Raw genomic sequence first — 13,995 nt, 5'->3', positions numbered from 1 at the left:
TGTGTGTCCGAGTGTAGTGTATGTTTCAGAGTGTATGTGTGTTTGTGTGTAAGCGTGTTAGTGTATGTGTGTGCGCGTCTGAGTATATGTGTCACTGTATGTGTGTTTGAGTGTCTGAGACATATCAGAGAGAGAGAGAGAGAGTGTGTGTGTGTGTGTGTGTATACAGTATATTTCACAGTGTTTGCCCGAGTGGGTCAGTGTAGATGTGTGTCACTGTATGTGTTGGTGTGTGTGTGTGTGTGTGTGTGTGTGTGTGTGTGTGTGTGTGTGTGTGATTGTCCGAGTGTATGTTTAGAGTGTGTGTCTGAGTGTGTTAGTGTGTGTCTGAGTATGTGTGTCACTGTACTGTATGTGTTAGTATGTGTGTGTCCGAGTGTAGTGTATGTTTCAGAGTGTATGTGTGTTTGTGTGTCTAAGCGTGTTAGTGTATGTGTGTGCGCGTCTGAGTATATGTGTCACTGTATGTGTGTTTGAGTGTCTGAGACATATCAGAGAGAGAGAGAGTGTGTGTGTGTGTGTGTTTGTCTGGGTGTGTTACGTGTGCGTGTGTCTGAGTATGTGCCAGTGTGTGAATCTGTGTATGTCTGAATGTGGTAGTGTATGTGTCAGTGTGTGTGTTATGTGTATGTTTTAGAGTGTGTGTGTAAGAGTGCTAGTGTATGTATCAGTGTATGTGGGTGTTTCGAAGTGTGTTTCTGAGTGTGTTAGTGTTTGTGTGTCTCCAAGTATTTGTTTGTCACTATATGTGTCAGTGTGTGTGCCTCAGTGCGTCAGAGTGTTTATGCATGTAATATTTTACAGTTTCTCACTATTTGAAGAGACAAGCGTTCATCAAAATACATGTGTGTGTGTGTGTGTGTGTGTGTGTGTGTGTGTGTGTGTGTGTGTGTGTGTGTGTGTGTGTGTGTGTGTTTCTGTGAGGATATGTTCAGAAATACAGTCAGGCCACAGAAAACACCAATAACACTTACAATAAAAACAAAGGATGCCCACACAATGTCTTCACTAAGATAGTAAAACAAACATGAGTGTATGTGTGTGTGATCATTTGGCTGTGTGTGCGTATGTGTGTGTTTGTGTGTGGAGGTGAGAATGAGCTGGCAGCGGGTGCCCACACAGAGGGGCATGGCCTCAGGCTAAACTGGACAGCTGCCTTGAACTTTTCTGCCAATGCAGCTGGCACGGTGAACTAATTCCAGGATCCAGTTATGAACACACAATTTAACATAGAAGACATGAGCAGCACACACACACACACACACACACATACTCAGAAAGACACCTGCAAGAGTTATAGCTTCAGATTAAAGCTGTTAACCATTGAGGAGGTTATTTAATTAGTGGAAGTGTTTAGTAAAATCACTCACTAGCAGATTTAAGGTCATGAGATTCTCAATGCAGTTAATGCACACCAAATCAAACAGACAGCTTTAAATGATGTGTTCCAGGAGGTTAGATGTGGACTATTGATGCATTGTTTTATCTCTTTACTCAACCATCTGCCTCATTTGTACATTTCTGACACTTTTATATTCGTGTTAATCTATTCCTCATTCAACACATGATGAGCTGTGGCCAATATTAGCAGAGAGAGTGCATGAATCAGAATATAGACAACCATCTGGCCACCACTATTATATTCATAACTTCATAATGCAACAGTATTTTAATTCTTATATTATTTAGGATAGATAGGACGCAAATTCGGTCTGACGTCGCAACAGTTTTTAAAGGGAATTTTAATAGCCTCATACTGACGCGTATTTATTTTGTACTAACTACCATTCAAAAATAAATAAATAAATAAAAATGACAACACACACACACACACACACAAACACACATAATATATACACATACATACATACATACATACATACATACATACATACATACATACATACATACATACATACATATATATATATATATATATATATATATATATATATATATATATATATATATATATATATATATATATATATATATATATATATATATATATATATATATTTGTATGCTATTTCTGTGCAGAATTTTGTCCAAAACTTGCAACAATAGTAACCAAGAACTTAACATCTGAAATAAAAATAACTTAAGGATTACAATGCAAATCCAATTAGCATTTTTTCCACAGTAAGTCTTTAATTTATCTACTAACTACTTTACACACTATTGTACATAAACCATATAAACATTTGCATATTTTTATCATTAAAATAACTAAAATTAATATAAAAACTGAACAAATTTATATTTACTCCCATTTCCTTGGCAGATAAATGGATATATAAATGATGTATATGCACAGAGATTTTATGTGGGCCTAGTTATCACTCAACACTGCATTGCAGAATTACAAAAAAAAAATTATATTTCAAAATTTAGTAAAATTTCAATATTTTTTAAATGAGTAGATGACTGTACAGGAGTATGGTTTCATTTTGTTAAATAATCAATGGACTGAAAATAATGTGCATTAATAGTAAACTGCACTTTTTACATACTGCATAATTCCCTGATAATTCCACAATAATCCATCACACCACAGGCGTAAATCCCAGGGGGATGGAAGGGACGTGTCCCCCCTCATCAAAGGGTCGTCCCCCACTTCCCCCAAAAGAATACTTTGTGAAGTTTATTTATAAACTAATTTCGAGAGAATCACGTGCTTATGATTGACACAGCTGGCCCCGAGTCAAGCTAATTTACGAACCATCAATCAGACGATTCCTAACTCAGTATAAATAACAGAGCATCTTTCTTTTAGTCATCTTCATCTTGAAGAACCTTCCACCCCCTCTCCCCCTCTTTTTCCTCTATAGGGCAGCACGGCAACCCAGTGGCTAGCACTGTGGCCTCACAGCAAGAATGACTCTGGTTTGGGTCTCTACCCAGGCATTTCTGTGTGGAGTTCATGCTCTCCCCGCGCTCTTGTGGGTTTTTCCCGGGTTCTTCGGTTTCCTCCCACAATCCAAAACATGAGACATGGGTAAACTGACTAAACCAAATCATCACCGTAGTCAAATTCCACCAGCAGCACACCCTCATAGCAATCCTTAAGCAGCAGGAGGCGGGGGGTTTTTGAGATCTATCTGAGCTCAAACTTCCCTCTCGCCCTGCAAATGGGAGGGAGCCCCGGGCTCGAGGATTTCATGAGCTCAGGACTCTCTCCTGGGACAGCATGCCAAACTAGCTTATAAGCAATCATCAGGGAAGTGTGAACTCTTGAAAAAAATATGTATATATACCTAAAGATATTGTGCAAGCGGGAAAAAAAAATGCAACAAATGCATTTAGAAACACTCGAGTTCCCCCTCCCCTTCCTCACAGTGATTTGGCTCACTGCATGCTTTCCCAGTTCATCTCACCAGCTCTATACACAAGTCAGTTGTGTTGCTGTGGCTCAGTTATTGCTGAACTCCAGTAAGTAGGGTATTTTACTCACTGTAAATAAAGTGATTCTCTTTCATATAGTTGATGCAGACTCATTCATCACATATCTAGTTAACGTTAGCTTGTTTACAATAGCTTGCTGCATAGTGCACTGCGACTAACACACCAAAGCCGTTTCCCATGCATTGTTTGTGATGACTTGGCACAGTGTTAACTTCACATTAACGGCCACAATTGGCATATTGTTTAGCTGTGCATTTATTAAATAAGCACTGTGCTACGTCTGAACTCATGCCACTGTTAATTTTTGTATAATCAATTTCTATTCTCTCCTTAAGTGTCTTAATTAACATGGACAGTTTTGTACATTTATATACGTAAAATTTGCCTGTATTATTTGTGTCATGATAAAATTTAATATTTATCATCCCCCCCTACTGTTAAATGAAATTTACTCCCACGCATCACACAGAAAGAGAATGATCAGTATTGTAGATTAAACTTCAGGTTATTGAAGAGTTATTGAAGACAGCTGGTAAATACCAATAGTAGTGGCCAGGGGGCGCACTTCTTCCACCATCAGTTGGTGTGACTCTCACCTGTGCAGATCTGATTGAGGTCGTAGGTTTTGCAGCTGCTGTCTGCTGTCTGGCTGGAGCCTGCCGTTGAGGAGCGGGATAAACTAGAAGCTGTGCCGTAGAGAACCAGCGTGAACTGAGTCAGGGTGCCTGAGACACACACAGAAATTCATCAATCTGATTCATGTACTGCAGAAAGTCACAGTTTAACAACAGTTGTAAATCATCATGTCTGTGATGACTCTGTAACAGAAGGCTATATTCACATTTATTCCATCCGCAAATGCTGTCAGCTTACAAAGGAAGTATGGTTACATTTGTTTTGTGTGTAGAATATGTATGAGTAAGTTTGTTTATTTTTATTTTTTAATCTATTATTTTCAGATTCCTCGTATTACTCTTATAAACAAATAATCATTAGATTTACATTACAATTTCGTTTTTTTATTTGTCAGTGCAGTGAAATGCTTACACAACTAGTCATGACCTTAAAATAACAACAATGACAAAAATATAATCATAGGAATATAAATTTTACAGAAATAGAAAGGCAATAGAAAATAAAATGCAAATATAAAATATTAACAGTCTTTCAGCAGAGTATGTGGCTGTTGACAAAAAGTACAAAGTATAAAAATATAAAATCGCTTATCTGTACAAACGAAAACATCAGATTTGAGCGGCTTTATTGTAGATTTGCCATTGTTTATTAGTAGATTAGATGGTTGACACAATATATTAGAGATAATAGAATTGTAATAATTGTAATTGACTTAAAATAGGGGCGAGGCAGTGGCGCAGTAGGTAGTGCTGTCGCCTCACAGCAAGAAGGTCGCTGGTTCGAGCCTCAGCTCAGTTGGCGTTTCTGTGTGGAGTTTGCATGTTCTCCCTGTGTTCGCGTGGGTTTCCTCCGGGTGCTCCGGTTTCCCCCCGCAGTCCAACGACATGTGGTACAGGTGAATTGGGTAGGCTGAAGTGTCTGTAGTGTATCAGTGTTTGTGTAAATGTTTCCCAGAGATGGGTTGCTGCTGGAATGGCATCCGCTGCGTATAAACTTGCTGAATAAGTTGGCGGTTCATTCTGCTGTGACGACCCCGGATAAATAAAGGGACTAAGCCAACAAGAAAATGAATGAAAGAATTACAACAGAATTGCAATTGTTCTGGGGATAATTTACCAAAACTTATGGAGTTGATTAAAACAGAAATTAATACATTGAAATTATGGTTTGACGTAAACTAATTGTCATTAAATACAAATAAAACAAAGATTATGTTATTTAAATTAAATAGTCAGAATATAGATTTAAAAATTTGATAATGAAGTTATAGAAATGGTACAGTATTTGCAATTATGTTTCTTGGTGTTTTATTGGATCATAAAACCGCAAATAAATAATGTAAAATCAAAATTAGTAAAAACGGTATCAATAGTGTATAAAGCAAGATTTATCCTGGACAGTAAATCAATATATATATTATATAACACACTTATGTTGCCATATATGAGTTATTGTGTTAAAATTTGGGGGAATACATACGTACAATGCAGAAAAAAGTAATTAGACTGATAGAAAATGTGGGGTACTCTGAGCAAACAAATCCTTTATTTTTTAATTAAAAATACTCAAGTTCAATAATTTGGTTAAATTTAAAACAGCACAGTTTAGGTTTAAAGCTAGGAATAAATTACTTCTGAAATGCATACAAAAGGTTTTTGAAGAAAGACAAGGGGGATATAATCTGAGAGAAGAACTAAATTTTAGGAGGTTGAAGACAAGGACATGTGTAAAAAGTTTGTGTATGTCTGTCCGTCTGGTGTGAAATTATGGAACAGTCTAGATCAGACTCTCAAACAATGTCAGGATATTATTCAATTTAAAAAAGTTGTATAAATAGACCATTATATTAAAGTAAAATAATGCTGGAGGTGATTGAAAAAGGATAAAATGAGAAAGTTATGATGACATTTTAATTAATGGCTATTTGCAGTACTATGTATTTTTTTTTCTTTGGGTCTATGTTAAAAGATGTGAAGGTACAAATGGAATCAAAAGGATAAAATATGTCTCATGTAAAAAGAAGAGATAAGTTAAAGAAGAAATAAGTAATAGACGAATGATGTATGTAGTAATGGGATGGGAAAATAATAAGCTTGTTGCTTCATCCCATTTTTTTTCGACCATGTTGAAATTTATTTTTTGTTAATGATATTTTATGTATGAGTTTATGTACGGCCGGCAGCTAGCTCTCTGCAACTCTCACATGGTCGCCCACTGAAGCTAAGCAGGGCTGTGCCCGGTCAGTACCTGGATGGGAGACCACATGGGAAAGCTAGGTTGCTGCCGGAAGTGGTGTTAGTGAGGCCAGCAGGGGGCGCCCAACCTGCGGTCTGTGTGGGTCCTAATGCCCCAGTATAGTGACGGGGACGCTATACTGCTCAGTGAGCGCCGTCTTTCGGATGAGACGTTAAACCGAGGTCCCGACTCTCTGTGGTCGTTAAAAATCCCAGGATGTCCTTCGAAAAGAGTAGGGGTTTAACCCCGGCATCCAGGCCAAATCTGCCCACTGGCCTTTGTCCATCATGGCCTCCTAACCATCCCCATATTCCAATTGGCTTCATCGCTGTCTCCTCTCCACCAATCAGCTGGTGTGTGGTGTGCAGTCTGGTGCAAAATGGCTGCCGTCACATCATCCAGGTGGATGCTGCACACTGGTGGTGGATGAGGAGATTCCCCCCATTGAGTCTAAAGCGCTTTGAGTGCCCAGAAAAGCGCTATATAAATGTAAGAAATTATTATTATTATTGTTATTATTATGAAATTTTTGTTTGAAAATAAATAAATCAAATCAATATCAGTGGGTTATTATATGCAAATTATCCAGGTCCCAGACACTGTCAACTTACATTTATATTTGTATTATTTATTCATTCATTCATTTTCCTTCGGCTTAGTCTCTACTTCAGAGGTCACCACAGCAGAATGAACCACCAAAATCCGGAGGAAACCCACACTAACATGGGGTGAACATGCAAACTCCACATGGAAATGCCAACTGAGCCAGCCGAAGCTTGACTGAGTGTGTGTGTGTGTGTGTGTGTGTGTGTGTGTGTGTGTGTGTGTGTGCTGGTATCTTCCATATTTCTACACATCATCTAAATCTTGGTCTAATCTGAAGATCCTGTTATCATTACTGTTTCCATTACTCCACTCATTCAGCTGGTGTTGTGGAACAGCAGTCTTGTTACTCTCTGATACAGTAACAGTAGAGCCGCATGCATTAGATAGATGGAGCGCTTTGCCTCTACAGTCCCATAAAGTCAGAAGCTCAGTAAATTCTTAAAGCAACAAAGAGAAATGGAGTCGGTAATGCGCTGGACGAATGCTCCTTTCAGCGCAGACATAAAGCAGCTGTGTTAGTGTCTGAGCAGCACAAATGAATGAGCTCTGGCTCTATATTTACAGTGTTCTGGAGAACGTGATAGTGGGAGGGCGAGGGAAAACGCGGCCCTCTGATTTACTTAACGAGATTTCATTAATCAGATTTACTGCAAAGGAAGACAAATGAACTGTGACATAAAAGAGGAAGAGAAGAGGATTGGGCTAATCCTGCAGATTCAGAGGGAAGATACTCCTGTGTTTTTGTCGAGTGCAGAACATGGAAACTTCTGCAAACTTTAGCTTGTATCTCCTGCATGAAACCAAAGGCTCAAAGCAGCAGAAGAAAAAAAATAAAAGAGGTTCAACATGTATGTTACCATAGTCACTGGTTCCAGCCACGTTTTTGATCTCCAGCGTCCATTCTCCACGAGGGTCTTCATCCCAGGAGTGGGTGGTCATGAAAGCCCAGTCATTGAAGCCCTCAGAGGAGTAATCGTGAGGTCTGAGGGAGAGAATGTTTCATGTGTGACGCTGATCACATTAGAAGTGCATTATAAAAACACAATCAGTGTTGAAAAGTCACAAAAATCATTAATTATAAAAAAGGCTTTTAAATAAGCAGCACATTTTGCATGGAATAATCTGCAAACACAGTTGCAGTTCAAAGAATTGATTTCAATAAATGCTTTTAGAAAGAGTATAAATGATTTAGGAATTGAAACAGGCTTGTAGATGTTTTGAATAGTTTGTTAACTGTTAATTGTTTTTGTTTGTTGTCCGTTAGACCCATGTGAGATGTATACTGCCTAATCGGGACCAGGACGCTCTTTTAAAGAGATTTTTTAATCTCAATGTGTTTTTCCTGGTAAAACAATAATAATATTAATACAATTATTAATAATAATTACATGCTTTATAAACTGATTTTAAATTGTTTTTCTAATTAGTTTGTCTAAAACATAACTTGTTACACAAGAAATCATTTAATTACTTGACTCGATACTAAAATGCACATGAAGATCGACACAAATTAAAATGTTAAATCTTCAAATTGGAGTCAAACAGTACATTTTAGCTTTTTTTAAAAATGACATTTTTAACTATATGTATAAAAAAAAATTGTTTCAAATGAATGACACTATATCTCATATAATGACACACCATGTGCACCATTGTTGGCCAAATTAAAAAATATTCAGTGAAAAATGACGTCATGGAAAATATTTGATATTCATTTATTCATTTATTGGATTACTCTGCTTCTCTGAATTTATATTTTATAATGTCATGAATTCCTTTTAAAAGTCTTAAGCTTTTAAAACTCACCGGCTACTTTATTAGGTACAACTTACTAGGACTGGGTTGGACCCCCTTTTACCTTTAGAACTGTCCTAATCCTTTGTGGCATAGATTCAACAAGGTACTGGAAATATTTCTTAGAGATTTTGGTCCATATTGACATGACAGAATCACAAAGTTTCTGCAGATTTGTCGGCTGCACATCAATGATGTGAATCTTCTGTTCCACCACATCCCAAAGGTGATCTATTGGAGGATTTGGTGACTGTGGAGGCCATTTGAGTACAGTGAACTCATCGTCATGTTCAAGAAACCAGTCTGAGATGAGTCACGCTTTATGATATGGTGCGTTATCCTGTGGAAGTAGCTATCAGAAGATGAGTACACTGTGGCCATGAAGGGTTGGACATGGTCAGCAACAATACTGAGGTAGACTGTGGAATTGACACAATGCTCAATTGTTACTAATGGGCCCAAATTGTGCCAAGAAAATATCCCCCACATCATTACACCAAACATTGACACCAAATTTTGACCCTACCATCCGAATGTCACAGCAGAAATCAAGACTCATCAGACCAGGGAACATTTTTCCAATCTTTTCTTGTCCAATTTTTTTGAGCCTGTGTGAATTGTATCCAGGGCCGGCGCATCCATAGAGGCGACCTAGGCGGCTGCCTAGGGCGGCAGTATAGAGAGGGGGGCATCCTCGACACCTCCCTTACTACCTCAGTTATGTCCGCCACACCTCCCTCACCACCCGCGTCCTCAGTTTTGTCCGCGACACCTCCCTCACCACCCGCGTCCTCAGATATATTCGTGCATAGACGACACCTCCATCAGCACCCGCGTGTCCTCAGTTATATCCGTGCATAGGGCGGCAGAATAGAGGTCCGCAACACCCGTGCGTCCTCCGTTATATCCGTGAATAGGGCGGCAGAATAGAGAGGCCGGCATCCACAACACCACCCTCCCTCCCTCAGCAGCCGCACGTCCTCAGTTATATCCGCGCATAGGGCGGCAGAATAGAGGTCCGCGACACCTCACTTCATTTTCATAACCGGTCACTTTCGTTTTCACATTGGGGTTGAGGGCGGCGTGACTGTCCTCTGCCTAGAGCGGTAGTTCAGCTTGCTCCGGCCCTAATTGTATCCTCAGTTGAGTACTTGGTGGCACCTGGTGCTGTCTTCTGCTGCTGTAGCCCATCCGCCACAAGGTTGGATGTGTTGTGGGTTCAGAGATGCTCTTCTGCATACCTTGATTGTGATGAGTGGTTTTTTAAATTACTGTTGTCTTTCTATCAATTGCAACCAGTCTGGCCATTCTCCTCTGATCTCTGGCATTTGTGCTTACAGAACTGCCGCTCACTGGATATTTTCTCTTTTTAGGACCATTCCTGAGTTGCTGCCATGTAACTGGCTGATTAGAAATGTGTTAACGAGCAGTTAGACAGGTGTACCTAATAAAGTGCTTGTGAGTGTATATATTACTCGGCTTCACAGACTTTACAGTTACATTTATGTACAGTATTTAAGTCAAGTACATTATGAGGAACTGTAATTAAATTACCTCAAATTAAAGGTAATTTCTTGGTTTACTTTAAGCAGAAAGGTTATTTAATTACAGTAATTAGTTACTTTGTAAGTAATTACACCCAACACTACACAGTTCAGTAAATAGAACAGAATACAGATCCCTTTTTGAACATTTCACATTACAGTACATTATATTGTATAATTGTTGATTAACTATGTATTTGCACTCTACTTAGACCTAAACTTTTTTCTGTTTGATTGTTTGATTGATGTAATACCAGACACCTTTTATAAAGCTGCTCTAGGCCAATAACTATTGTAAAAAGCTCTACACAAATTAACTTGAATTGAATTGAGTTTAATATCATGAGTGTGACTGTAGCTCTCTAGGATTTTTACCTGGGAGGAAGCAGTGTGGAGCGGGTCCCCTGTGGGCTGATCAGATAGATGGCCAGGTTTCCTCTGCGGTTGTAGGACAGTGTCAGCTGCGCTTGAACATGCTCTAATGAGCTCACAAAGTTGGCCATCCCAGTACACGCATCCACAGTCTTGTTGATGACCAAATAACTCCCGATATTCCTAAAACAGACAAATAGAATGATAAAAGAAAAGTGTTAAGAACTGACAGCTAAACACAATGAACCTTATGCTTCTACAAACATAGATTATGCATATACACATACACTTAAACGTACACTGAACATGCACACATAGACATTACCTATATACTATATAACTGCAGGTTAACTATGTTTATACGTATATATATATATATATATATATATATATATATATATATATATATATATATAAATAAAACTTTAGGTGTTAAAAGCTATTAGTAACTGGTTAATTAGTTAAAGTTATTAGCAACTAATAAAGATTATAGTAAGTAATAACCTTAAGTTTTCTGAGTTTAGGGATAGGCGATTTGGCCTAAAATCAAAATCTCGATTAATTGAAAATTTTAACTCGATTACGATTAATGAGTTATTTATTTATTCATTTATTTCCTTATAGTTTACTGACAGGTTTGTAATTAAATTAATTGTAATTAAAATTGAGATATTTGTGAATGAAGGGTGCATTACTTGATTTTAAAACAATTAAAGGAAACGCACATCATCTACTATCCATAATTATTTATTGAACATTAATATTGAAAAACTGAAAATTAAACACACATTGCCTAAAACTAACTTCTGTAAACAAATATTTTAATGTTAATAATAATTTCAATGTTATGGAAATGATGCTGTCTTAAGGCATCTCTGGCGCAGCTTCTAATCATCATCAATGTAGTGCAAAGTAAGGCACAAGAATGGGTTTATCACCTTACTTGACTAGAGATCAGATGTGGCTGCAAAAGTGGACACAGAAGTAGAAATCATCCTCAGGCTAGCTGATTTATACTTCTGTGTTGAGCGATCGGCGTGACCCCTACTTTGCGTTGCGCTCCACACTGCTCACTTTCATCAGCACTATCAAGCTGATCAATCACAGAGCTTGCGCTACGCGTTGTCTTGTTTTATTTATTTTTTATTTTTTTTGAGAGGTGCGAGTCATGCAACAGCTCAAAGTTTCATAACACAAAATTTCATAACACTCTTCCACCAGTCCTTACTCCTTATTTGCGTCTAATACCCCCAGTTTGTCACGGGGGCATGAATGAAATGTTCATGAGTGAAAGTTAAACTGCCGAACTGCAGTTTAAAATCACCCAAAATTACAGCAAACTCTTACATGAAAGCACTTCATGTAAACACCTTAATTATATAATTGTATATTAAGGCAAATAACTAGATTACAGATGTCCATGTAAGTGTAGTCAGTAGTGTCTTCGAAGTAAGTGAAAGATTCAGAAGGGCATCCTGCTGATTTGATTCAGAAGGGCACTTTTTTGTCAGACGGCTCACCGGTCAGGTGAAAGTGAAAGTCATCATAGCTTGCGTAGAAAAGGCCCCGCTCCCAACCCAACTTTGAGAATACATTAACGGCGATATTTTATTAATTGCCCAATAGGAGTCTCATGTTAACGCAGCACAATAATGCCGATAACGGCCTACCACTAGTTAAGGTACATTGGCACATTGCTATTTTGAGGAACTGAAATAGACCGCACCATTGACCAACTCAAAGCTGCTCTAAAGTCCAGCGCAGAGAGCGTGTTAGTTACGTGCCTACGCAGGTCCAAATGCTTACACATCATATAAGCAATACAGAAATATCTTTACATATGAAAAAATTTAAAGAATTACAATGTTACAATTTTTTTTTTTTTTTACATAAATACAAAAAATAAATAAATAAATTACCTCCAAGACTTCTTTACCTCGAGATGCTTGCATTATTATAATATTATTAGTTGAAGTGGCATTATTTATTATATGCATATTTATAATCGTTTTAAATAATTAAAGTTTTGATTTTTCCCCCTGTCGTTTTTTGGAGACATATGCATCACCATATGGGTCATAAGAATTGGACGTGTACGTGGATACAACTCTTATATCTTATATTTTTTTGACCACACTTTGTTAGTATTGTTCATTTATTCGTTTACTGGAAATTAGAACTGAATTTAGAAATAGTTTTGAAATAAATCTTTGCGCTTAAACAAAACTTTGATTCAGACTTTGATTGATTTATGCTCAAAACACACTCATAACTTATTCTTGACACTTCTTTGTACTGTTCGTCTTTGGCTTTTTTGTCCTCTTCTGCTGCCGTCAGTCTGTTTTTGTTTTATACTTTTCAAAATGTAATTAATATATGAAAGTGTGTTTTATGCTGTGCTTCTATTTTAGGTGTGACTTTTTAACATTCTGTAAGGGGTCTACAGATGAAAAATAGCCATTCTTGGCATAATTCTGGCACATTTTACAGTCATGTTTATTAATGTGCATTGACCCTGTAAACAAATAAACTGAACAAAAAAAATTTATAAATAAAATAATTCATCAAGAGAATAAGCACAACCCTGTTAGACCATGCGCCGGGGTGCAGATCGTATTTTTAAATCCTTAAAAAAAACAAAATTGAATTCGGACATGCCCTTAATGCTTTTGCACCATGCGCTTTAGACTTTGCGCCTAGACCGTTAAAAAAGAGCCCCCCTTGAGTCATTGATGGAAACACTGCATTATTCTTTTATGCAATATTCCGATTTTGTTCCTAAATTTATTTTGCATCTTTGGATGGAAACAAGGCAATTGAAAAACATGTTGAACTTTATAATCAAAGAGCACTAAAAGTGCACAGAAAACAATGACTCGCAATTTCAAAATAATACCTTTTCTTTTTCTGTATTTTAACTAGAAATTTTTGAATGATCGCTTATGATAACATCAGTAAAAACTAATATATTGTTCATCAGAAATCTTGAGCAAGGTTAAGTGTGCCAGCGATGACCGCTGAAAGAGACGGTAGGGCTTTTGGAAGTCTAAAACCCAATCCCGTAAGGAGCTTAAAGCGACCCGTCCCTGCTCACCAGAGGCATGGTTACTCTGGAAGAAGAGCTTAAATCAAGAGACACAACAACAGCCTACAGCCACCAACAACTCCATGAGGAATGAAGCGTACCAGGAGCTGTACTTCAACTCAGTGATGCTGCAAGTGAAAGAAAAAAAAAAAAGAAAGAAATGCATGGCAGAGGCGAAGCGAGGCAGCCATAATCACTTGGCTCTGTGATTTCTGCAACCGGCATGTTAAATTGGGCTTTGCTCCTCAAACCCCCTTGATCTTTCCGTAATGTCTGGTGAACCATAAAGGATGGGATAAAAAGAGGGTGCATTTTTAA

At 37.8% G+C, this 13,995-nt stretch overlaps 1 protein-coding gene across 4 annotated transcripts in view; it reads right to left on the bottom strand.

The window, feature by feature from the left end:
* furina (furin (paired basic amino acid cleaving enzyme) a) overlaps positions 1-13,995 on the bottom strand; it is a 218,949-nt gene that overhangs the window by 10,980 nt on the left and 193,974 nt on the right. For 3 of the 4 annotated variants that reach the window (XM_073906893.1, NM_001045106.2, XM_073906892.1), the window contains 3 exon segments: positions 10,596-10,775; positions 7,740-7,864; positions 4,002-4,130 (listed from right to left, as the gene is read on the bottom strand). In XM_073906893.1, coding sequence (XP_073762994.1) covers positions 4,002-4,130; positions 7,740-7,864; positions 10,596-10,775 — 434 coding nt within the window. 4 annotated transcript variants of the gene reach the window in all.

This window comes from Danio rerio, chromosome 7, assembly GCF_049306965.1.
Source record: "Danio rerio strain Tuebingen ecotype United States chromosome 7, GRCz12tu, whole genome shotgun sequence".
NCBI classification, from domain to species: domain Eukaryota; kingdom Metazoa; phylum Chordata; class Actinopteri; order Cypriniformes; family Danionidae; genus Danio; species Danio rerio.
Note: the sequence above shows the minus strand (reverse complement) of the source record. Positions and strands in the feature narration are given on the sequence as shown.